General features: G+C 47.2%; 1 protein-coding gene across 1 annotated transcript in view; it reads right to left on the reverse strand.

The window, feature by feature from the left end:
* Positions 1-929: 929 nt before the first annotated feature.
* The window catches only part of LOC115322543, a 38,030-nt gene continuing 12,435 nt past the window's right edge, over positions 930-26,524 (reverse strand). The window contains exons 3-8 of the mRNA XM_040214930.1: positions 25,310-25,363; positions 15,340-15,400; positions 13,284-13,365; positions 11,296-11,393; positions 11,142-11,216; positions 930-1,107 (exon numbers count right to left, since the gene is read on the reverse strand). Of these exons, the coding sequence (XP_040070864.1) occupies positions 965-1,107; positions 11,142-11,216; positions 11,296-11,393; positions 13,284-13,365; positions 15,340-15,400; positions 25,310-25,363 (513 nt within the window). The 3' untranslated portion in view covers positions 930-964. The remainder of the gene's footprint in view (positions 1,108-11,141; positions 11,217-11,295; positions 11,394-13,283; positions 13,366-15,339; positions 15,401-25,309; positions 25,364-26,524) is intronic.

Here is a 26,524-nt window from a genome sequence, read left to right on the forward strand (position 1 = left end):
GCAGGTGGTCGCGGTTTCGATCCGCGGTGGTCCTGCTTTTTTTCTTTTTTTTTTTTTTTCTCGAACATTTTGTTTTATCTAGGCATTTGGCGATACTTCTGAGTGCGTATAGCTTTACTCTTATATAAATGCTGCCCTTGTTGATGAAATTCCCTTGGCAGTGGCAGTCAGACGTCATCTGATGGACCATCAGATGACGCCTGATGGTCCATCACGCTCCACCAAGGCTGCAGACTGGCAGTCAGTGTCCCAAATTACGTATCTTGATGGAATTTTCAATAGGGTTGCCATCGGCTGTTAAACCTCAAATGGATTTGCGGTGGTCCCAAGACACAGTCAAGAGTATCTAATGCTTTCTCTGGCCATACTTCAGTCTCGTTAGCCTGCTCTATCAGCTCAGTCAACGACACGATCATATATTCCATCAAGTACATTCCATCAAAGACCACCACATACGCAATCAGGGACATTCCATCAGTGGCAATCAGACGTCATCTGATGGACCATCAAGGCACGTTCCACCAGAAGACATCATGACTCACAGTCAATGTCCGCAATTATGTACCTGGTGGAATTTTTAAGAGGGCAGGCAGCTGAGGCTGCTGAATTTGCGCCACGAATATTGCGGTGCACTGTAAGTCTGGTTTAGATAAATTTAAACGGTAACCGTTGACATCTACGGTCACCGATTAAATTTACCGTAAACCAGATCTACAGGGCACCGTTATTTTTACGGTACAATTTTAGCAGTATCAGCTGCCTGGTATATGCTCCTAAATTTTACGGATCATTTTTTAGAGTGTATTCACTCTTCGTCTTTCGTCGCCAAAGGCGCTAAACGTTTCTTAGAACCTCCTGCCACTTCCTAGGCTCTCGTGCCGCCGTGTGGGTAAGAGGTGGTTCTGTACACAGTGTTTCGAGATGCAACTCCCATGACACTCGTTTATTTCCTTCAATTTGATGTCTACGTTTCAGCCGGTCCTGGCCAACATTCTCCTAAAGACTTGAAAGTGACAGCCGGTGTCCCACAGAAGACAGTGTAGATAAAAAAACACCAGCTATTCACTCGGTCGGAATCATGACGACCGGCAGTGAATAGTTCGCACACTGTAAGGGAACAAAATACAGATATGAGATACGGAAAGTATCACTCCAATCTTGGCCAATATCTCTCTATTACATCTGCAGTCATTCTTTGTTTTTATGAAAGCTGGTTTTGAGCGCAATAATGCTACTGCGTTCACTATATCTTTGCATATTCTTGTATGGTCGCTTTCTGTATACATTCTCATAATAATAGTTCGAACGTTCTCCAGCAACGGGAAACACGAGACCGTTAAAAATAGCCTGGGCACTCGCAGAACGAATCACTGTGGTCTGCGGAAAGAGGACGAGATGTGATAGGTTTAGTGTCAGGTCACAGTTTTCAGACTATTTTTAAACATATTTTCGGCATTGTCAATCGTCAAGCTCCGTCCATAGATAGCTGCAAATAGCTCTCTGAGGTTCCATCCGCTCCTCCTCAAAAGGAACGGGAGAAAGTAGATGAACAGGCATTTTCTATAATCCGTCTGATCGTAACTTGAAAAACGGCGAAAGCTATGGTCCCATTGAGCCACTCAGCGCATTGGAGGGAAATACGATAGTATACGCCATCTCAGTAGTTGCACGCTGTGCTGTCGAAGCCACGGGCGAGAGAAAGAGCAAGTCCGCAACGCTTTTTCAGTGAGAGGGTAATCTTTGAAGGGACCAAAAGCGATTTCTGGGGCACACAAAAAATTATCCGGGTAAAAGAAAGTTCCTCTTTTCCCTTTTCTCAAACTGCTTGAATCACGCTCTCACCCCTGTACCTTTAGTAAGGGCTGCCACGTGCTTCACCTCCGTCGGTCTGAGGGGCTGGACCGGGCAGTAGCGTTTGCTTTGCCAAGTTACGGTGAAACGAAATATAGAGTGTGCTGGGTTTACTAATCTTTCGCAAATTTATACTATACTTTATTTAACCTCAAATCAAAGTGCAGGCAAAGGATAGAATGCATGCACACAGACACACATTCCAAGAAAAAAAAAGGAAAAAAAAAAGTTACCAACGGCGCGTTTTCCTCTTTTCTACTGATGCGCCCCCAAGCGGACACGAAGAGAGGGGAGGAACGAGACGTCTTTCTCTTTTTCCAGGCAGACAGGAAAAAGTTTTGGCCTCCCGCCTCATCTTGTTTCGGTGTCTATTTTGGAGCACGTCGCTCGCGCTGTTTAGTAAACGTTGTGGAGTTGACTGAGCTACAGCAGCACGAAAGGCCCCATGTAATTCCGTCTCCCAGTTCAAACGTGCAGAGTATTTCGGTTGTATTGATGTTTTTACCACAAATTTTGTCGAAGTAGCAAATGAAGCAGTTCGAAACAGAGGAGTTCCGGAGCAGTGCCAGTAGCGTTAACCTACACTGGGCTATGACGACCCTCTCCGGATTGCGGAACTATGCGGATCGACATGTCGACGTTGACAACATTATCGGCTGTTCCTCGACTGTTCATTTTTCTTCTACTTTGAAACTTTCCTTTTTTCCTGCCTCAGTCTCGGGCTAAAAACAAAATGATCAACATACACCAGCTGACCTGCGCAATCACTACGGCTATGTTCCAAATCTTACCCGAGTAACCTGCCTCCTACGTCAGCGGGTAATACCACGTGACATCGCAAGTAAACGATCCGCGACTCGATTTTGGAACGGCCAGGATAATCACCTGGATACTACGCGGATTGGCTTCGTCTTGGGCGACGGCAAAAAGAAAACGCAGCAGCGATGGCAGAAAATAGCAGACGATCCTTTTGATCATGGAGAAAGCAATCGAAGAACGGTAATGTTAATGACGACGCGGTGTATTTTGAGGTGGATCCGCCAGCTCCTTTTACTCACCTTCGTTTTGAGCTGTATATTGAGATCAAAATTACTTACTCCTTACAGCTAGACATAAAAAAATGTGTTTTTATTAATCAGCGCGATCGCTGCAATTCTAGTCACGGTGCCCTAAACGCATATATTCCACGCATTGTAATTTGCACCGATTATGTTTTGCAGAAATATATTCCACACGGTGTAGCGGTCCAGCGCGAGGGTGCTTTCTCCAGAATATGAAACTCACGTTCGCTTTGACGCGAATGTGATTACAGTGAAATTTTCGAAGCCTTCACTGCTTTACAAACGTTATCCTCTCATTACACACACTCTGGAGGAAACAAAAATATTACATTATCATATAACGAGTTCAAACATTTTCGGCCTTGAACGTGAGATTACGGCATCCCCCAACGCCGAGGACGAGGATGCGGAGAAGCTCCTGTTTTCGCTCGCACTCAGATAATAACAAGTACACGTTCCCGGGGAAGGTGGACGGTCTGGATTAGTGCCACTAAATAAGCTACGCTTCAGAGTAACGACACTTGGCCATATTGTGGCTTAAGATCATGGTTGCCTGTTATCTGAAGCTTTATCTGAAATTACAGAAAACGCTTTTCCGCCCTCAACAAATGATTAAACAGTTTGCTTCAGAGAGAATCAATATCACATAAGCTTCCTAACACCGAATCTAATGCTGAGGAAGTCGCACTTCTGAACCTTGACGATCGGCAGTTGCGTCTGCTCTGCACAAGCCCCAAGATGGCGGCGCCCATAACAATGTCGGGGAACGGAGTGCCGATACTCTAAGCGCAGCTCATTTAGTGGCTCTAGTCTGGATGTAATGCAGTCAATTCCTGCGTTGACAACAGCAAATCGCAATAACCACACATGCTGCACCTAATTCTTTGTCATTTCGAACGTCCGCCACCAAAACCAACGGAGCAAGCGAGCTTTGACGGCTGTCGGCGCAGAAAGCAGACGACGAACAGATCACGTGACGTATTTACTCGATTTGATCCGACTTTACCCCCCGATCGAGGAGGGTAGCGCGAGTAATTACTCCGGAGTGAACAACCCGCTTCTGGAACGCGAGTTCTGACGTCATCGAGTAAGCTCGAGTAAGTTTTGGAACGCCACGGTACGAAACTTTTACTCCGGAGTCGGATCGAGTAAATTTTGGAACACAGCCCACATTATCAACATTATGGAGTTCGCGGAAACTGAGTTCAAGACAACATGCTGCCGGGTGCCTGCGTATCTTCTGTGCTGCGTTTGGCTCGATTTCCTGATGCCGAGTGCCCATCGACCATCAACCTGGTTTCGTATTTTCGCGTGCCACCAACACAGCAACAACATCGCGATGGCAGTGTAGCGCGTTGTGAACGAAGACTGAAACTTTCGCCGATGTGACCGTGTTACCCTGTGACCAGGTGTTCGCGTATCAGTTGTGTAACAGCAAAAAGAGATGACGTAACCTGTCGGGCATAAATGCCGCTGATCGCGCCGGGATTGGAGGGGGCGGAGTGTGACAGGTTGACATTCTGCTTTACTTTAAAGAGTTTAAGACCGCTCGAGAAATTACGGTGCAATCAATCGATCTCCGGATACTAGTCATGTTGGAACGCAGGTCAGAACCGTAGCTGCTATCGTACAGTAACAATGTGATTGTCGTCTGCGATGTCCACTTCACGGAAGCTATTGCACTCTGGGGGAAGGACTGAACAGTGTTGAAATATGACGTAAAGTACTATATCTACAGTTCAAAATTTTACCATTCGGGGGAAATGGTAGGTAAAAGCGACAAAAAAAACGTTCGTTTGTTTTACTTTTTTAAATATACTATGGTTCCAGGAGAAACTGCAATCTCAGGCGCGTTGAGATGAGCCGTAGAAGTTTTCAATCTCACCACGGCGTAGCTCCGTACTCTTAACACCTGCCGCAAGTCGCGGCTTTGACTGCATTCCTGTTGGTCGAAAAGACGTTTTTCTGAACATGAAGCATCGCTTCCAGCTAGGAGAATACCCCCTCTACAAAGATTCAAGACGACAATTCAAACCAAATGGAAACAGCACACATTAAAAAAACTGGTGTCCTTCGCGCCGTTCTACGAGGTGATGTGATTTCACTCAAAACCTTGCGAGTCTCCGCTTAGCGAAAAATGCTATAGCTTTTTGTCGTCAACAGTTGGACAATACCTAAAAGCTTCCTAAACGGATATCAGAATATCATGGAGTCAGCCAAAAACGAGGTGGCCGACGGTAGCGACTATCCAGCGAGTATATTAACACTGATCATGAGAGACGACTGTAATTTAACAGTTACGTTTTCTGTAGTATTGATCATACACGCATAATATATCTCGGCAGTGTGTTTCGATATCTTCATTCGGGGGGCTTGAAGTTAACATAACACCACACACGTCCTACAATTACTAAGACCGACCACAGCCAACGCCGTATACGATCAGGTAGGGTACAAACAAAGAGCTCCTAAGTTGCATCGTTGCGTCGCTCGTCGTATTTGTGCGTTTCCTATTACCGGCATACCAATACCGTGCAAAACAAAAATCTCCGGATCGATCACGGTGCCTTCCCTGTGCGTGATTGGTTTAGCTCGAGATAGCGAACGCACAAAAAGATATGAGCGCGATGGCGCTACAGTTTTAGCGCTTCTTGTTTCGCTCTATCGGACCATAACGGTAACTGAGATTGAACTTCAAGGAGCTGTGCAACAATCTTTGCACTTTGCGCCAATACCGCTTAGAACGAATCCCTGATGTTTAAGACCAATGAAACACGCGTTCATTCTTCTAACCCATGGCTATTCGGAGAGAAAGTCGTTTGCTTCTAGCGTAGGGGGTTGCGGTGACGTCATAACGACGCGGTGTTCTGATTGGCTTTGATTGGAAGGATAGTGGGGTGACATCGATTCTAGATGCCTTAAGGTACACCCACTATTTTTTTTTTTAATCAGCCAATAAGAGGTCGGCCTTCTGACATCGTCGCAACCCCTGTGCAAGAAGCAGGCGAACTTGCGCTCCACATTGCATCCAGCTATTTAGCAGCAGTACGAAGTACCGGTGCTGCTAAATAGCTGCACCGGTACGATGCCCATGTTGGTGCATAGGTACGATGACTCTAAGTCTCCGCCGTCCTTCCTTAAGCGCACCATGGAACTTCTCATTCGCAAGCGACGATAGGTGCCGTCACGGCACTCATTGGCAACGAACGCGTATTTAAATAGTCGTCAACGGATTGATTGTTGACGAGCGGATACCTTGATAAAATAAAAAATACAAACCATATAAAAGTGTCCACGTTTTAAAATTAATTGGTTTAAAATTAGTTTGAGTTTAATGGATTAATTGATTCACAAAAGCTTAATCGATTATTTTGCAGTCGTTCTTTTAACTACAGTAAACTAACTAAAATAAAGCTGTATTTTTAATTACACAATTACAGCGGAAACATTCAAATCTGCGAAATCTTTTTTTAATTTTTTTTTTCTTTTGCTAACACAATGCCCAGCAAGGCCCTCAGTCACAATATCGACGACGACCTTTATCTCCCAAATCCTATAATGCATGAAATGAGGCACGCAGCCAGGGGGGGGGGGGGGGGGGAGGCCATGGGGCCCGCCCCCCCCCCCCCCTTCCCCCCCCCCCCCCCCCCCCGAAACATAATCCTGGCTATGTGCCTGCATGAAATGCAGTATCTAAGAAGCTATTGCTGGACTATATGTATACACCAACACAGTGTTTAGAAACAAGCCATCTTTGCCCACATCAGGTGCGGGCACTCCGCGTGCGCAGGAACTGTATTCGCGTGAGGTGAAGCGTCTGCGCAAGCGCAGTACTGACAGAAGAGGCAACGCAGTGCAGCGTCGTCAGTGAGTTCAATTGGTCTTAAGTCATTGAGCAGTCGTTTCGGCCGAACAATAGAAACCTATATTCTATAAATTTTTCCGTTAAATTTAGCGAGGAAACTGACATTTGGTGCATAAGTCACGTGAAGTCAGTATACCTGCTCAATATAGCGTGGAAACTAGATTGGTATTAAGGTCATGGTATGTCAATAGTCCTGTTAAAAGTAGCAGAGAAGTGCACGCACAGACGACCACGTTTTCTTCAATTTAAGGAGTTAAGTTAAAGGGCATTTCATGCTTGAAAACACCTCTACTTTTGTTGGCACAAAGATTTTCTAAACTAATAATTTTTCCAAGCCCCATGCGCCTGCGTGAATACGACCTCGCCAAAAGGGTAGCATGATGTCAACGTAGCTTCTGTGCGATACGCCGCGATTCCATGGTAACTTTGGTTTTCGTTTCTTGACATGCTGTGTATTGAACGCAAGATCAGAAATCTATCATTTAGATCATTTAGCAGACGGGAACAAGCGGAACGAGTTGAAAGAAAAATAACTATAGTCACTGCCAGGTTACAGGGGTCATGAAGTGATTTTTTTATCATCTTCCTCGTTAGTTTTCCTCCTCAGCTCAAAAGGGAAATGAGAAATTACGCGTTCGAAGAGTGCTGGGCCACCGGTACGATACCTCTAAGCTACCGCCGTCCTCTTTAAGATCACCATGGAACTTCCCATTCGCAACCGATGATAAGTGCCGTCATGGCACTGATTGGCCAGGAACGCGAATTCAAATATTCGTGAACCGATTGATTGTTTGCAAGCACATACGCCCGAGTGACGCAGTGCTCGTGTCCAACGCGTGAGCTAAACTCCATGAAATGCCCGCGCGTCTACTTACCCGCAAAACACTCGAAAGCCAATATTCGCAATCTACGAAATCAGCTCAGCGAATGATGAGGCGGAACATCCGTTTGGACCTAAAAAGGAAGTCTGCGCTGTGGCATTACGCAATGCAAAGCGTCATGCTTGCATTGCGTAATGCCACAGCGCAGACCTAATTTTAGATCTAAACAGATGTTCCACCCCATCATTCGCTGAGCCGATTTCGTACAACGCAGAGATTGGCTCTGCGAGTGCTTTGGGTGTACGTAGACGCGCGGGCATTTCTTAGAGTGTAGGGTAGGCTCACGTGGTTTGGCTACCGCGGATGTATTACAGTAAAAAGGCGTAAAGCTTTCGAAAGAAAGAAGATACGATACAGTCCGCTGTTTTTTTTTTTTTATTTTTGTATCAAAAAGCAGGTTTTTGAATTTCTGTCTTCTTTCTTTTGGCTCACTAAACGAGATGCGATTAGTAAGGTCCCAATCTAACATTATTGATCTCAGCCCAACATTCAGTTCATGGCCCCTTTGGGAAGCACAGGGCGGGGTTTGTTATCTTCACGCTTCTTGCCTCATGATTCGTACTTTGGCGTTCATATCGGACCTAACCGCAATCTGGTTGGCTACAAAGCCATAATGAGATGCTCAAAACTCGACACGCCTTGTGTTTGTTAAGCCATCATTGGCTGGGTTTACATGAATGCAATCGTAACGCATCCAATCGAGCAGGGACCAACTGCACGCACCCCGTATTCCCATTTCTTCCTCTTCTCCATCTATCCAACCGATCAAAATAGTCGAATCTCGATTCGATGCGTTATACTTCGTTTCAGCGTAGGTCCGAGCACGGCCGATGTTATGAGCCGAAGGGCCAATCAAACAGCGAAAGAGGCACAACGTCATGGCGTGCTCTCGGCAGTTGATAGGACCAGCCGGTATTCGCCGTCTCTCTGTGCGTGCTCCTCCGCTGGCTAGTCCTATCAAGCGCTGAGAGCACGCCATTACGTTGTGCCTCTTTCGCTGTTTGATTGGCCCTTCGGCTCATAACATCGGCCGCGCTCTGACCGAAGCTGAAACGAAGTATAGGGTCGCATCCTTGTATTATAAACCCAGCCAGCGAATATAGTGTTGCATTTGGCACTAATCCCACTCATGTGGTTGATCCGTGCTATCAACCAACGGTAAACTTGAGCACGATCTTGTCCTACGTTGATCAAGCTAGACTCTAAAAAAAGCCCGTGCATTTGCTTTTTCTCACTACCCTCGGAGAGCCAATCACCGCAACTTACAGAGGCAGCTCAGCGAATGACGATGCCGAAAAACGCAATCTGAGTTGTGACATTAAGCAATGCAAAACGTCACACTTGCATTGCTTAATGTCACGAGTCAGACTGCGTTTTTTGGTCGAAACATATGTTTCGGCATCGTCATTCGCTGAGCTGCATCCGTAAGTTGCGGTGATTGGCTCTTCGAGTGTTGTACGCGAAAGCAGACGCACGGGCTTTTTGTTAGCGTGTAGTGCTCATGGATGGCTTCTTTGCTTCGCTTGCACCAATCGCTTCCTCCTTTTTCCTCGCAATTTATTTTTTTTAGGAATATGTTGTTAAACACAACGGAAATAGGTACCTGTAGCAACAAAAAAAAAACGAACAATTTACCGAATTAAACGGGCCTGATCAAAGATCGTAAAATCATATTGTTCGGGTTATACCAAGGCTATCTGCAGTGACTAACAACTTAAGAGATGCAGACCATGTCTTAGGAGGATTGCAATCCGCGGTTCATGGCACCGTTTTTCGGTACTGCTATATACAGTAGACGATTGCAAGTGGGACAACTGGCCGACGCCATCTATCTGCTTGTGCGAGCAAGCCTATGCGATTGCAAGCTTACCAAAGTTACGCCCATGCGCCCGCTACGCGGGTTTGCACGCATGGGGCACCAACTGGGCCGCCATAATTGCAATTTTCCATTCGCTAAAGCCGGAAACTCATTAGGGAGTTGTCGTGGATGATTTTTTGCCGTCCCGCAACGCTCTCTGCAACTCGGTACAATGCTCGGAACTCTACAGTTAAGGCCACCGGCGCGCAGGCGCAGTAGCGGCTTCTTCGTTGCGTAGGGCTTCGTGGAGGGGGAAACGCGGTCTACGAAAACTCCCTATGCGGAGGGCAAGTTCGTCTGCTCCTTGCGCAGGGGGTAGCGGTGACGTCAGAACGCCGAGCCCTGATTGGCTGATCGAGCCCCCCTATCTGAGCGTCGTCTGCTTCTTTGCAACGTCGTCTGCTCGCAACGTCGTCTGCGTCTGTCTTACGTTTCCTGCGACTTTCGGGAGTGCGGAGGCCAGATTCACGAAACGATCTTACGCCAAAAATGTGCGTAAGACAAAACTTAAGAACAAATTCGTATTCGCGAAACGAAATTTTCGTAAGTTTTGCGCAGGTTACGGCGAAATCCTACGACAGCTTCGAAGCTGTCTTACGCACTTCTTACGATCAAGTCAGCATGGCCGACATCGTCGCGGTCGCGACGACCCACGGACGTTTATTTTTCTACGTGAGCTTCTCACGCGTCCTGACTTCAAGCAGCAAAAAAAAAGTAAAAATTACTTGAAACAGAGCACGACGAACAAGAACGCTGGATCCACAGACACCGGGGAAAACCTCCAACGGCCACGATTCCCCCGAACGCGACCAAACGAGCTGGGCAGTTAGGCCTAGCAGGCACTCCGCGACTCGGCGACCGTCTGCCCACGACCGGCTGACGTGCTGAATGGAATATGCCCGCGCGACCCTTGTGAACCCTTCCTGTGTTATACTTTGATCGCTGACCTCAATTTTAGATTAAGAGGTCAATTTCTTCCTCTTGTAATCTCCTTGTTTTCCGAGGCAACGGTGACTCTCGCCGGTGAAAAAGCGGTGAATCTCCGACAGAGGCAGGAAAGGTAAAGCAGCCATCGCTTTGACTAGCAGACGTAAAGCAGACGACGTTAACTGCGCCAACCCGCCGGCGCCGTTAAAGAGTGAGGGGTCTCGCCGCACACGAATGGAGGTAAAAAGTATTTGGGAGGGAACTTGCGGACACTAAGCAAACAAACCTCGGCGCCCCGGGACACCTCGCCAGTGAGTCCTTTGACTTCCCTCCTTGATGCGCGTCTGCTAGTTGTTAGACGAAACAACGTACCGCTCGAGTTATTTCGTCTGCCCTCCCTTAAAGGCCAAGTCGAGTTCGCTCCGAAAGTCGCAGGAAAGGTAAGACAGACGCAGACGATGTTGCGAGCAGACGACGTTGCAAAGGAGCAGACGACGCTCAATGGGGGGGTCGCGATCAGCCAATCAGGACTCGGCGTTCTGACGTCACCGCTACTTCCTTTCTCATGCGCAGAAGACGAAAATGAGCCCACTTGCGAGGCGTATTGGCTGTGGATCGGCAATAGGATGTGTGCGACTCGCTGCGCCATGGGTTTTTTAATCAGCTACTAAAATTGAAAGCGTAGTTAAAATACTTACGGTTGCCATACTCTTCAGTCCTGAGTATGATACAATGTTTGTAGTCCGTGAAGATTACTCTCGATGCATAATATTCTATTAGGAAATAAGAATGCATGTAAATGTGCTTAAATGGTAGCGCGCGCGCACTGAGCGAGCCATTTTCTTTACATACCAGCAGTACCCCCGCGATAGAGCCAGGTTATCGCTCTATATGTTTTATTGTGATAATATGCGGTTTCTGCAGAGAATCCTTGAAGCATATCTCTGTAACTAAAATAGTGTTTCGTTAATCGCAACTCCACGGGAAAAAAAAATTTAGAGCGTAGATCAATATTTTGATGGTGGTTATTATTGTTCTAAGCCTGCTGTATAAAGATAGCGCGCAAACGACAAGGAACATAAGGGAGGCACGAAAGACAAACAAAGCGGAAACTTACAATCCAGATTCTAATTCATTCGTTCTTCGTCTTTCTCTACATCTACTTGGATGGAACTGGTACGTGCGCCAGATAAGTAAATAGAACCATACATACAAATACAAATATATACAAATCCAGATACAGGTTTTTTTTAAGATCGCAGCTCTTAGGCGCTCGTTTCCGTGTTTTTCTGCGTCGGCGTCGGCTTCGGCGTCGCCGTCGCCGTCGGCGTAACCGAGAGAGAGGGGGAGGGGTGAGGAGGGCACTTAGGAGGAGAAGGGAAGGGTACGGAGGAGGAGGGGAGGGCAGAAATGGGAGGAGAGGAGGGCGCAATGAAGGAGGAGGGCACGGAAGAGGACGAGGGTGGAAGAAAGAAAGGCATATACATATTTCTTTCTCAAATTCTTTACCACGGTATATCGCAAAATCGAAATACCTCAAGAGCTTGGCTCTAATGTCCCATTGCAGAGATTCGTAAACGTCTTTCATTTTTCTAAGCTTATCAGATATGTTTAAAAAAAAAGCCCCGAAAACTACGCATATGCGGTTTAGGAAGATTAGTTGTATAGGACCAGCGCGACATACCATAAAGTAATATTTGCAACGATTAATTGGCTGATTGAGTAAAATTTGTTAATTAGCTTTTTATTTAGTGAAAATAGACATGGTTTTAATTATAAAACCTACTGAGTGCCACCGAAAACCACTAAATCAGTAATTTTCAGAAAGACATTTAGCAGGGAAAAAGCGCAGTAGTGCGCTAAAATTACCATTCGTGCAGTAGGAGCAAGGCTACCGCTGCGATAAAGCGGCCGTGCGATATTTCCCGTTCTTATCATAGCCCCGGCCTTGTACCTGTTGCACGACTGGTACCTTCAGCGCACTATACGCTTCCAACGCACACAAAGTATTTCTAAAAATTACTGGTTTAGTGGATTTCGATGACACTCAGCAAGTTTCTATAGGGACCACATGTCCATTGGCACTAAATAAATAAAAAGCTAATTAACAAGTTTTACTTAATTAACCGAATGATTGTAAGCATTAGCCTTCAACACAGTGTCTCCTGGCCGTATAACTCACCTGCACAAACCGCATAAGTGTAGCTTTCACGAAATTTCCTAAACAAATATGTTAGGCTTAAATCAAAATTTGAATGCAAATAGAGCTTTTGCTAAAAACGTCCCGGGAAATATTCCTTCTCCTTCCGTGATAATGTTCCCATTGGTAGAAACATGGCGCACCTAGAGCTGCTTAATTATTCTAAAAATTAAGGTTCCTGGTGACGTCGTAAAAGGGGCATTCAATTCCCTGCCGCAATCCTCTCGGTGGCATAGCAACAGAGGTGGATGCGACAGACACCAGTTCTGATGAGATTGTTCTGCAGCCAGACATTCAATGTAAGCCGAAGCAAATACGATTTGGAACGCCGCGGCAACACTCGCGTCCGCGCTCGCCTTTTTCGCCAGCCCTTCTAGGAAAAATTGTCCGGATGGCGACATATAGCAGCATGACAGATGGCCACCAGATTCCGTGGCATAAGTTTTTGCCCCTTCCGGGCCCCTTTCGACGTGTGGGCGCTAGAGGGCACGAAACACACCGGTCGAAGACATCACTCCAGGCAACGTACTTCCAGCAAGTAACCTCAAACCACTTAAATTATGCTACGCCGTCTCACATTTAGCAGTGCAAAGGAACATCTGATAAGATCGCCGAAAGAGTAAATATCGGATATTGTTACTCTGTATCATTTGACGATGTGAGAACTTCAATGTGTCCCTCAGGTGTTATCCCAGAGTTTGGTTTGTATGTCAACTTGCACACCCCTACAAAAATATGTATGGACGTTCTATGTCCATACTTTTGCCGTTCTATTACCTCTTTGTCCATCCTATGGATTCCTGTAGACAGTTTTTAGACCGTCTATGTACCATTGGTTTGCCACAGAATGGACACAAAAACGCTATAGAGATCTTCGCGAAAGAAAAAGTTTTTCATTCCTTCCTATGTCCGTTCTATGGTCCCGATGAGTCTATGGTCATCCTATTGCCTCTCTATGGTGTGAGCTATATATTGGTGCATTAACAAAGTGATGCCGGGTAGACGTTTTCTTTAGGTGTAGCGAGGTGTCCGAGTTAAAGAGTTGTTAATTAAGTTCCGGGTATCAATATGTTACATTGATGTCTAGAGGCATATCCAACCTCAGGGTATACTCATTGTGGAGATGGAAGTGTTTAGTATGTGCCGGAATAATGTTTTTACTTTCTCAGTGGGAGGTATATGTGGGTCGTTGCGGCCCCCGTAGATATTCGCAACTTTCACAACCCATAGGGGCGCACTGGTGCCTATCAAAATTGCGGTCATCTGGATGATCGTCGTTAAAAAGCGGTATACTAGGCTGGGTCTGCGCGCGACGCGTAAGTAATTGTAGTTTTGCTATATACGCGCAGTATCAGAGACTTACTTTATGTTTTTTTTCACGTCAGGAAAGTGTAGGCAAGCCATTTTATTATTATGCCAGTCACCCAGGAGCTAGGGAGTGCGATTCTCACACCGCGGTACCACCATCGCTTAAAGTGGCTTCTCTATGGACCCCGTAGGGACTCCGTGCAGACCCTGTATGGCTTCTCTGCAGACTCCATAAGGAGCCCGTGTAGACCCTGTATGGCTTTCCTGTGGACCCTGTATGGCTTCCCTGTCGACGCTGTATGGCTTCCCTGTGGACCCTGTATGGCTTCCCTGTGAACCCCTTACGTACTCCCTATAGACCTTGTATGGCTTCTTTGCAGACCCCTAAGGACCCTACACTCTTTACAATGGCTTTTACAGAGCACGTTTTTGCGTAAAAACAAATGGGGAAAAGCTCTTTTTGTAGAACCCTTTATTGGAGATCAGTACAAAATGACAAGAGCGTGATGTTTGCATACACTTTTAGCTTACAGGGTTTTGCGGCACAATTAATATTTTTTTTTTACAGCCATGCCTCACCGGCGACTTCAGGTAGCGCGTCCCGACTTGGGTGCGTCCTAACTTCGGTGGCAATTCGCGGCGTGTCCGCCTGGGAGACGGGGGTTGGCATCCCTGAAACTTCTCTTCTACCGTATAGGTTTCGGCGCCAAAGTGGCCGATTAAAGCCAAAGCAGAACAGTCACATGCTGTCGAATATCGATAGTCCCAAACCAACACACGCAGTCGTGCAGTATGCTGCGGATGGAATGGTGGCGTTGCGATCGCAATTAGTTTGGTTTTCGAGTACAGATCGGGGGGGGCGCCGCTTTTTCAGAGCAAGCTCTTTAGCAGTTTCCCAAATGACTTGCTCTAGAAACGTTGGTCGGTGCGGACCCCATAGCAGACCCCCCGCAGACCGAGTGGCTTCTCTGCGGACCCTGTAGGGACTCCCTGTAGACCTTGTATGGCTTTTCTGCAGACCCCATGAGGACCCTGTGTAGACCTTGTATGGCTTCCCTGAGGACTCCCTAGGGACTGCTTGTAGACTTCGCATCGCTTTTCTGCAGGCACCCTATAGACACCGTAAAGACCCTGTGTAGACACCCTATAGAGTCCCTATGGACTCTATATGGCGCCTTGCCATAGAGAGAATATAGGATGACCACACATCATCCATAGAATAGGACGTCCATAGAACGTCCGTTGGCCAATATTCTATAGGGCAGCCATAGGACGACTTCACGGAGGCAACAGAGGTCGTGGTCCGCCTATAGATGCCTTTTGTCCTCCCTATGGACGCTGGTCTATAGAACGTCCTAGAAGTGACCATACATATTTTTGTAAGGGCAACCGGAAAGAGTCATTCTTCAGCGAGGAGTAGACCAGTACAAGACTGCCATACAGGATGCCCTGCAAATGAATGTACGAAGGCCATGTGTGTAAGCACGCACTACATGTTGCCAGACTTTTACCTCGCGAAATAGTTTCTTGCTTGCTATAAATTACAGAAAACACTTTTCACTAGATTCATCATGCTGAAGAAAGACGGGGAAGCACAGGATGCGTCCTGAACGAGCTGGGGCGCATACTATGTGTGTTGATCTCACGTGCTATCATCAGATGAGATGACCCTACCGTCACAAAGTGGGGATGTCATAGGATGTGAAGGCGCCATGTTACAGCATAATGTTACGTTGCGTTATGGCGCCAGGTGGCACCATCACGTGGCGATTCTTCGGAAGGAGGATTTCATAACGGTTTTCCCGCAGAATTCGGCTGATGGACAACATTTTGTTTGGGGAGTAAAAATAACATATTGACACTGTAATTAGGTTGCTGTTATTATAATAGTAATAATAATATTAATAAAACATGATATAAAGATAATATTAATAGGAAGAAGACGAAGAAGAAGACGAGAGAGAGAAGAAGCAAAAGAAGAATGCTTTATTTTTCCTTAGTGCCCACCCAAGGAGCAGAATTCCTCAGCCCAGGCTTCAGCCAGACTGGCGCGAGCTAAAGCCAAATTGGTTCAACTCTGGCACAAGCTTCCTTGAAAGTGGCCCAAGTACGGACCGGTGAAGTGTGCTGCTGGGGCACAAACACCTATTCATTCATTCATCCATTCGTCCATTTGTTTATTTTCTGTGCTCATGAACAACTTAACGACTTGATAATGATGCACGACAACGTGTTCACAGGTTAGTTCCAAAAGTCTCAAAAGCTACGAAATTTAGGTTAAAAACATCAATATCTGCTCCACTGAGGATGTTGTAGAAGTGTTGAATACAGGTCATGGGACTGGTTTGGATGATGTGATTAACATGGAAAGTTGGAGAAACCCGCAAAATTCGACTCGGAACGTGAATATTAATAGCAAATCTGAGATCAGGGCAATCAATTAATTCATGAATGCATTTATACAGGAAACCAAGATCGCACTCACGCCGTCTAGAACTCAAAGTAGGGTATTTGCATCGTTCCAACAGCCTCGCATAAGAATAATAAAAAGCATAGCTTATTAGCCCCGAACACAAAAGAAACGATATCATTTACACCGACTCATAAAAAAAACACTATTTTAAATGTTATGAAAAATAAACATAATTAGTCGAATTTTATTCTTGCGTCACAAGCATGGGTGCCAGGACATTCCTTATTTCAGTATATGTGTCTGGATCGTTGTGCGGCACAAGCATGCGGCCCAGCATAAGCCCGCATTCCTTATTTGGGTATATCCAGGTACGGATCCATAACCAGAAAAATAGGCTAAAGGCGCGTTCACACAGGCGATGTGCAGCAGTCGCGCGACGCTGAAACTCTCACTGCAAAGCGACCCTCGCGGAAAAAAGCGACGCGTTTCGAGCAGTCGCAGGCTGACCCGACTTTTTTGCGATGCGATCTAATCGCGGAGCGGCTGAGCCAATCAGCGGCGTTCGGAGTGAGTTTTTGGCAAGCGACTCGCTCATTGCACACGCCAGTGTGACCATCTGAGATTTTTGCTATGCGATCTACAGGTTTTCCCGCTCATTTTAATCCAAGCGACGGCCAATTAAATCCAAGCCCTACATACTTTAAACCTTGCGCTACCCAATTTAATCCCTGGGTCAGTCAATTTTATCCACAATATATATATGCGCTTATTGTCTTCAGCGGTCGTGTTTGCTTACACATTTGGTAACTTAGGATAATTTTTTATACAATTAAATTTTTGGGGGGACAACTGATCATTTCATCCCTATTGTGATTACTTGAAGTTACTAGTACCCCTATTGACGAGGCTTAGTTAATATGTTGATTACTCTTGTTGTAATATCGAGTTATTGTGGCGCGCTCGAATTTATATTAGCTGAATGGACTTCTTGTTTAACCTTTCTTATTACTCGACTTAACATTGCTAGAGTTCAGATGATACAAGTACAATTGCAATTTATGATTATTCTTTTGATTACTTCGGGTTAATATTGCTCCAATTGATCTATAATGAACTCAGTTGACATTATTATTCCTCTTTTGATTACTTCGGGTTACTTTTGACCCATTGACCATAAATTCGAATTAAATGTCATTGTGATGACTCTTCATTACTTTTAGGTAATCTTCAACAAATTGAATTTTTATGTGATAATTATTGACATTATGATTACTCTTTTGATTACTTCGAGTTACTCTCAATTCAATTGACTTTAATTCGGCCTAAGTGACATTTGGCAACTTTTGTTTACTTTGTGTAATTATAGTACCAATGTATCGGTTGTGAGCTCGATCATACATTATTATTAGTCTTAAATTACTTAGGGTTACTTTCGATCCAAAGGACTTTAATTCGGCCTCATTGATATTGCGATGACTGTTTTGTTTTTTTGGGCTGATATATAAGAAAAGTATTTATTATTAGCTCAATTGATATCACAATTACTTGTTTGATTACTTTGACTTACTATTGACCGAATGGACTTTAATTCAGCCTAACTGACATCCTGGCTACTCTTTCAATTACTTCGTGTTACTTTTAACCCAGTGAACTTGAATCCGACCGAAATGACATTGGGATGACTCTTTTGATTACTTTGAGCTTATCTTCATACAAACTTATTCATTATGAGCCCAACGTATATTATGATTACTCTTCTGATTACTGTGAGTTACCTTGACCCAATGGATTTGTCCTATTTCGCAATTTGGTAACTCTTCTGATTGCTTTGAGGTCACCTTCGACCAATTGATCTTTTAAAAGCTCGATTCACATTTTTATTACTCTTTTGTCCCAATTAATCCTAATTTGGCTTAATTTACATCGTAATAAGACTTGATTATTTTCCGCTAATTCAACCAATTGATTTATTGTGGGCATAATTGACATGATGATTATTTTTTTTATTTCCCATTAATCCAATGGGCTTTGAATCCGCCCAATTAGCATATTGGTGACATTTTGAAGTACTTGGAGCGTTACCAATTTATCTATCATGAGCTCAATTTTCATTGCAATTACTTTTGATTATTTCGAGTTACTATTGAGCCAACGAACATTAATTCGGCCTAATTGACAGTTTGATGATTCTTGATTACTTTGAGCTAATATCGAACCAATTGCGTTCTTATGAGCTAAATTTTCATTATGATGATCCTTTAAAATGTTTTGAACTGCTATTGAGCCAGAATTTTGATTACTTTGAATTATTATACAGCCAATTTAATAATTATTAGGCATATTGATGATTTGATTACTTTTCGATAACTTATAATTACTTTTGAGCTACTTTATACTTCACTTCACTTACTCCGGACACCAGAGGGCAGCGTCGGAGCAGAAGTCCTTCCAGTGAGCCCTTCTCCTCGTCCGATGGTTCCCTTTGGTGTCCGGGATACTTCCGACGTAAGCGATCTTTGATTCGGATATTAATAGAAAAAATGTAGAGCCTTTTCATTACACGTGAAGATGGAAGACCAGCGACGCTATATTGTCACGGGTGGTAACCAATAAACAAGAAATGAACAGAAAGAAATAAACGTTTAATGTGGCGAACTTGTGCCAAAATAAAAGGGTACAAAAGACAATAACGGAGCGTCGCGGGCGTCGAGGTCGGCGTAGCCGCAGAGTCGAACGCTGGGACGAAACTGAATCCGGCTTGTCACGCGGAGCCGCTTTTGTACACGCATTGGCTTCTGGAGCGTTCGACGTAGAAGGTTCGACGCGTAGAACATTCTAAAGTCGAATCAGCTAGACGGTTCTCGAATTCACCAGAACATCTCATTACAGTATCAACAAAATGCGTAGCCGCGGCCAGGAATCGAACCCTGGCCCTTCGCGTGGGAGGCAAGCGCGATAACCGTTAGGCTACGGCCGCGCTGCCTACTTGGCGCGCGGCATTACACCGCCCTTACAAAAGTGCATCGCCCCGATGCAACACAAAACAAAACAAAGCACATAAAAAGAACGACAAACTAAAGAGTTATTTGAAACACATAAGATCCACAGTCCTATCGAGCGTAGTACGGCTTCAGGCGCACGACGTGGACGACTTCAGGTCGTGGTGGGCGGCGTGATGATGTTCTTGTTCCGTCGGGCATCACCTCGTAGTTCAGCTCACCGAGGCGACGAAGTACCTTGTATGGTCCAAAGTACCGTTTCAGCAGTTTCTCACTGAGGCCGCGGCGACGGATGGGCGTCCACACCCACACCCTGTCTCCGGGCTGGAAGTGAACGTCCCTGCGACGAAGGTTGTAGCGGCCCGCGTCGACGCGTTGCTGGTCTTGAATCATGAGTCGGGCGAGCTGGCGGACTTCTTCGGCGCGTTGAGCAACCACCTGGGCGTCGTCGCTCTGATTGTCAGATGGCTCATGGGGCAGCATTGCGTCCAGCATGGTCGTTACCTTCCGACCATGTACCAGCTGGAAAGGGGTGAATCCAGTGGTCTCCTGAACCGCCGTATTGTAGGCGAACGTGACGTAGGGCAGCACCTCGTCCCACGTCTTGTGCTCAACGTCGACGTACATAGAGATCATGTCGGCGATTGTCTTGTTCAGTCTCTCCGTCAGCCCGTTGGTCTGCGGGTGGTACGCAGTTGTACGACGGTGGCTGGTGTGACTGAGTCGGAGGATTTCTTGGGTCAGCTGTGCCATGAACGATGATCTGCGATCAGTAATCAAAACTTCTGGAGCGCCGTGCCGGAGGACGATGGACTCGATGAAAAACTTGGCGACTTCAACAGCCGTGCCTGCTGGAAGGGCTTTCGTCTCGGCATACCGTGTGAGATAATCGGTGGCGACGATAATCCAGCGGTTTCCCGACGTTGACGGCGGGAAAGGGCCAAGTAAATCCATTCCGATCTGCTGGAACGGCATAGACGGGGGAGAAATCGGATGCAGAAGTCCTGACGGCTTCGTCGGCGGTTTCTTGCGTCGCTGACACTCGTGGCATGATCGAATGTATAGGTGAACGGTCTTCGGTAGCCACGGCCAGTAGTACTTTTCTCGAATCCTGGCGAGCGTCCTGCTGTAGCCAAGGTGTCCAGCCGTTGGGTCGTCATGGCATCCTTGGAATATTTCATCTCGAAGGCTGGCAGGAACAACCAACAGCCATGCTGTGTTGTTGTTGACGAAGTTCGCCTTGTACAGCACCCCTTGCCGCATGGAGAATGTATGCAGGATTCTTAAGAAAGCACGGGGAACCGAACTCGCTTGTCCCTCTAAGTGCTCGATGAGCGCTCGCAGTTCAGGGTCGTCTCGTTGGAGTGCTGCCATGTCGCTGACGTCCAAAGCGCCGAGGAAACACTCATCGTCGTCGTCTTCGATACAGGCAGGTCCGGCCTCGACAGGAGCTCTTGACAGGCAGTCGGCGTCATTGTGCTTCCGGCCGGACTTGTAGACAACGGTCATGTCGAACTCCTGCAGTCGTAGGCTCCACCGGGCGAGGCGTCCGGAGGGGTCTTTCAGATTCGCGAGCCAGCAGAGCGAGTGGTGGTCCGTGACCACGCGAAAAGGACTTCCATACGGATATGGGCGAAACTTTGTTATTGCCCAGACGACAGCAAGGCACTCCTTTTCAGTTGTAGAGTAGTTCCTCTCCGCCTTAGACAGCATCCGACTCGCGTATGCGATGACTCGTTCTGCCCCGTCCTACCTTTGAACTAGCTCCGTGCCAAGTCCGGTGTTACTGGCGTCCGTGTGGATCTCTGTATCAGCGAACTGGTCGAAATGGCCAAGAATCGGGGGCGTCTGCAGTCTTCGTTTCAGCTCAATGAATGACCGCTGGTGTTCGTCTGTCCATTTGAACTTTACGGCATCCTTCGTGAGGTGCGTCAGCGGTGCGGACAACTTGGCGAAGTCCCGAAGAAATCGTCTGTAGTAGGCACAAAGACCAAGGAATCTTCTCTCGGCCTTCTTGCCAGACGGCGGCGTAAATGCAGCTACGGCGCGGGTCTTCTCAGAATCCGGGAGAACACCTTTGTTGCTCACGACGTGGCCAAGGAACTTATGTTCACCATAGGCGAATCGACACTTTGTCGGCTTGAGTGACAGGCCGGCGGCCTTGATGGCTTGAAGCACGGCTCGAAGTCGTTTCATGTGCTCGTCGAAATCTCGTGAAAATACCACGACGTCGTCGAGGTAGACGAGGCAGCTCTGCCATTTCAGACCTGCCAGCACGGTGTCCATGACACGCTGGAAGGTGGCTGGCGCTGTACAAAGCCCGAACGGCATCACTTTGAATTCGTACAGTCCGTCGGGAGTGACGAAGGCAGTTTTCTCCCGGTCGCGTTCGTCGACTTCAATCTGCCAGTAGCCACTCTTCAGATCCATCGACGAAAAATATCGGGAGTGGCGCAGTCGTTTTAACGTATCGTCGATGCGGAGGAGCGGATAGACGTCCTTCTTCGTCACAGCGTTCAGTCGACGATAGTCCACGCAGAACCGCAGGGTTCCGTCCTTCTTCTTTACAAGGACGACTGGGGACGCCCATGGACTTCTTGAGGGTTGAATGATGTCGTCGTCGAGCATTTCTTGGACTTGATCCTGAATCACCATCCTTTCCTTTAAGGAGACTCGATACGGCGACTGATGGACAGGGAGCGCGTCGTCGTCGGTAGTAACGCGATGTTTCGCCATTGGTGTTTGGCGAACTTTTGACGACGTGGCAAAAGAGTCACTGTATTCGGCGAGGAGATCAACCAGTTGCCGGCGCTTAGGAGCTGGGAGCTCGGGGTCAATGTCGATCGGCGGCGGCGGCGTGCTGTTCTGCTGTGACGACGAGGGTTCTTCGGAGATTGCGGTGACCACGGCTGGCGCCTGAAGCTGCTTAATGTGGCCCACAGTGGTACCCTTCGTTAGGTGTTGCGGCTCCTCTCGGAAGTTTGTCACAAGAACAGTTGCACGTCCTTCTTGGAGATCCGTTACGCCTCGTGCGACGCCAATCCCTTTCTCAAGGAGCAGTTGGACGCTGCCTTCCAGAAGAGCTTCACCGTGCATGGCTGAGTCGGTTATGACGGTGACGAAAACACTCGACCGCGGCGGTAAGTTCACATGGTCGGCGATAACTCGGATCGCGGTTGACGTCGTGTTGGTCTCCACCGGCGGTAAAACAGGCTTTCGCAGCGTCAGCTGGTTTGCCCCGAGGTCGATGACGGCGCCATACTCGCAGAGGAAGTCCATTCCGAGGATAACGTCCCTCTGGTTGGATGGCTCTCTGAACTTCTTCCCGCGCAACCTCGGCAATGGAGAGCGTCGCTGGTCGGTTTGCAGCTGGCAGCAACCGGCGGATTTCCTCCCGGACGAACTCCCGGATGATTTCGCGGATGTCCGTACCAGGAGCGTTTTCGCCGCTAAGCAGAGCGGTTGTAGTGACGCTTGGATGCCGCTGGTAGTGGGAAGCGCGCGCTTGGAGGGCACGCTCGATGTTTGTTGCCTCGGTGACAAAGGCGTCGACGGTTGCCGGCGGGTTGCGGACGAAGCCTCCGAAAATGTCGTCTCTCACCCCGCGCATGAGAATTCGTAGTTTCTTTTCTTCGGTAGCCCCAGGGTCGGCGCGGGCGCTCAGGCGCAAAACGTCCTCTACGAAGCCGGTGACGCTCTCGTTGGGGCCCTGGGTTTTGGTTCGCAGTAGGTCCTCGGCTCTCTCTCGACGGTGGTGGTTCCTGAACGTAGCCTTGAGATCGGTCTTGAAAATGTCCCACGACGTCAAAGAGGACTCATGATTCTCGTACCAGTGCTTGGCGGTACCCTCAAGCGAAAAATAGACGTTGTGCAGGCGCTGCTCGTCGGTCCAGCAATTGTGGCGGGCAACGCGTTCATACTGGTCAATCCAGTCTTCGACATCTTCGTATTGCTCGCCGTGGAATGGAGGAGCCGTGCGCGGTGCGACGGGCAGATAAACGACGGCTGGAGCGGCCGGGGTCTCCGACTGGTTGGCCATCGTCGTCCTCCTGGTTTGCCTGGTCCTGGGTGGCAAGGGTCCTGATTCCGGGAGTAGGCCAAGGTTCCGGCGACTTAATCGGATCTCGGTCTGGTCTTCGTTGGGTTCTTGGGGGCTGGTGTGCGGACTTGCACTGCGGGAACTCGGAGGGGAGCGCTGCACGGGCATGCGGTTACCCCGCACCTCCACCAAAATGTCACGGGTGGTGACCAATAAACAAGAAATGAACAGGAAGAAATAAACGTTTAATGTGGCGAACTTGTGCCAAAATAAAAGGGTACAACAGACAATAACGGAGTGTCGCGGGCGTCGAAGTCGGCGTAGCAGCAGAGTTGAACGCTGGGACGAAACTGACTCCGGCTTGCCACGCGGAGCCGCTTTTGTACACGCGTTGGCTTCTGGAGCATTCGACGTAGAAGGTTCGACGCGTAGAACATTCTAAACTCGAATCAGCTAGACGGTTCTCGAATTCACCAGAACATTTCATTACAGTGTCAACAAAATGCGTAACCGCGGCCAGGAATCGAACCCTGGCCCTTCGCGTGGGAGGCAAGCGCGATAACCGTTAGGCTACGGCCGCGCTGCCTACTTGGCGCGCGGCAATATTACCAACGTCTAGGACGATGCCCAGAGGACGACTTCTATGACGACCTCAATGACGACTTCTATGACGATCTCGAACACTGCCTAAAGGACAATGTTTACGACGACCTCAGGGACGAGTCTAGGACGACCAAGTGGACAATGTCTAGGACGACTTAATTCTTGGACGACCTCAAGGACGACGCCTGGAGGACGACGTCTAGGACGAGCTCAGGGACAACTTTTTGAACAACCTCGAGGACGACGTCTAGGACATCATCTAGGACGACCTCAAGGATGGCGTCTAGGACGACCTTGAGGGCGACGTTTAGAACAACCTCAGGGACGACGTCTAGGACGAAATCAAAAACAACCTCAAGGACGACGCCTAGGCGGACGTCTAAGACGACGTCTTGGACAATTTTAAGGACGACCTGAAGGACGACGCCTAGGATCACATCAGGAAAGACGTCTAGGACAAATTCTAAAACAAACGAGGACACCTAAAGGACGTCGTCCTCTAAATGTCGTCCTCGAGGTTGTTTTCGAAGTTGCCCCTGAGTTCGTCGTAGACGTCGTCCTTGAGGTCGCCGTAAACTTCATCTTAGAGGTCGTCCTAGACGTCTTCCTCGAAGTCGTCCTAGACGTCGTTCTTGAGGTCGTCCGAGAGGTTCTCCTCGAGGTCGTCCTAAACGCATCCTTGAGGCCGTCTTACACGTCGTCCTCAAAGTCGTCCTCCAGGTCGTCCTAGACGTCGTCCTTGAGGTCGTCCCAGTCATTGTCCCTGAGGTCGTCCTAAACTTCGTCCTCTAGGCGTCGTCCTCAAGGTCTTCCTAGAAGTCGTCCTTGAGGTCGTCCTACACATCGTCCTCCAGGCGTCATCCTTGAGGTTGTTCCGGAAGACAATAAGTGCATATATCGATTGTGGATTAAATTGACTGACCCCGGGATTAAATTGGGTAGCGCAAGGATTATATCATGTGGCGCTTGGATAAATTGGGTGGCACTTGGATTAAATTTTCCGTCGCTTGGATTAAAATGAGCGGGAAAACCTGTAGTCGCATCGCGAGAGTCTTTTATATCGCCGGTGTAAACCCGCCTTAAGGATCCAGATACAACTTCCGCAATTTCAATGTTATACTGAAGCTAAATAAAGACTTAGTGACTGATTGATAAATAAATGGCACTGCCTTGCCCGATCATAGTGAACAACACCCCCTTTCGAGCACTGTCAAGGCAGCGTCGCATGGTTGCCAAAAGCCATCTCGGGAAGTGTCTATACAAGTGTTGATTGTGCTAGTTTCATCAGATGAACTGATAATTACCCTTTTAAAATCTTGGTATCTTTCAAGCTTTACATCCTTTTCATTAAGAGGGGTCTGAAAAGGGACAAAATAGGTAGACTTTATTTAAAACGCGTAGCTTTTGATAATATCACTATAAAAACAACCATTTAGCACACGGTGGTCACCAAACTTATACGAAACACCCGAACACTCTCTCATCTTATTGGAGCGCTATCCTGGCGGCGGCCTAATAACTGCTTCCTGACGTAGCCCACAATGGAATAGTCCAAGCAGGGGAGGCCGCTCTCTAGACTGTAGACGAAACAGCAATTTTGACCGTCGATTAATCAATACCCGTGTCCACCTTTCTGTAGGAAGACGGGAAGGTGATTGTCGAAACAGTTTGTGACTGAATGCTTAATCATTAACCACATTATGCTCCTACTGAATGACGCAAAGAGTGCCTCGCAGGCAAACTTGCCCTGTTTATCTCCGTTTCAGAGGCGGTTTCAGCCTTAAACAAGCCCCCCCCCCCCTCCCCACCGTAGTCCGACTGTTTCATTGGAAGCTACGTCATGGAGCAGTTCTTCGGCTGCCGCCAAGATAACGCTCTAGTATAATAAAACGCCGTTTGCATGTTCCGGATTAATTTCGTGAGCACAGTACATTATCATGTTAATCGGATTTACCTGGTGCTGTAGCAAAATGTTTATTTAATAAAGCACTCAATTTTCCGATGAACCTACACTTCATTTCAGTTACCATTCCACTCACATAAAGAATGTTTGATTCTTTTCGTTTATTTTTATGGTCTTCAAAATTGATACAACAGGGTTGGACAAGACGAAGTAAAACCAAATATCGTATTTGGTAAAACCTTGAACAAAAGGGGTTACCTACTTGATAAAGGCGGAAAACATCTAAGAAATGGAACGGCAAAAAAAAAAGTGCCCTAACTTGAATAAAAAATCTCAAACAGAATCTAAAAAAAAAAAGTTTTAGAGCGAAAACTAAGAACAGTTGTTCCGAACTAAGGAAGTCGTAGTGCAATTTGGTGTACCTGACTTGACAGCTGATCAAGTTATTGTCACCCATTGACTTTCTGACGTCCTGATAAGATAGCCGTAATTTTGGGGCGCTTCCCTAGACAAGTAACGCGAGACATGTGGCTTGGCAAACGGTCAAATTTGAAGCATGTTAGTAAGCAAAGTTTATATGCTGGAAAACTTGGCACAGCAGGACACGGCATTTCCT

Source organism: Ixodes scapularis, unplaced genomic scaffold (genome assembly GCF_016920785.2).
Source record: "Ixodes scapularis isolate PalLabHiFi unplaced genomic scaffold, ASM1692078v2 PGA_scaffold5__190_contigs__length_132052651, whole genome shotgun sequence".
NCBI classification, from domain to species: domain Eukaryota; kingdom Metazoa; phylum Arthropoda; class Arachnida; order Ixodida; family Ixodidae; genus Ixodes; species Ixodes scapularis.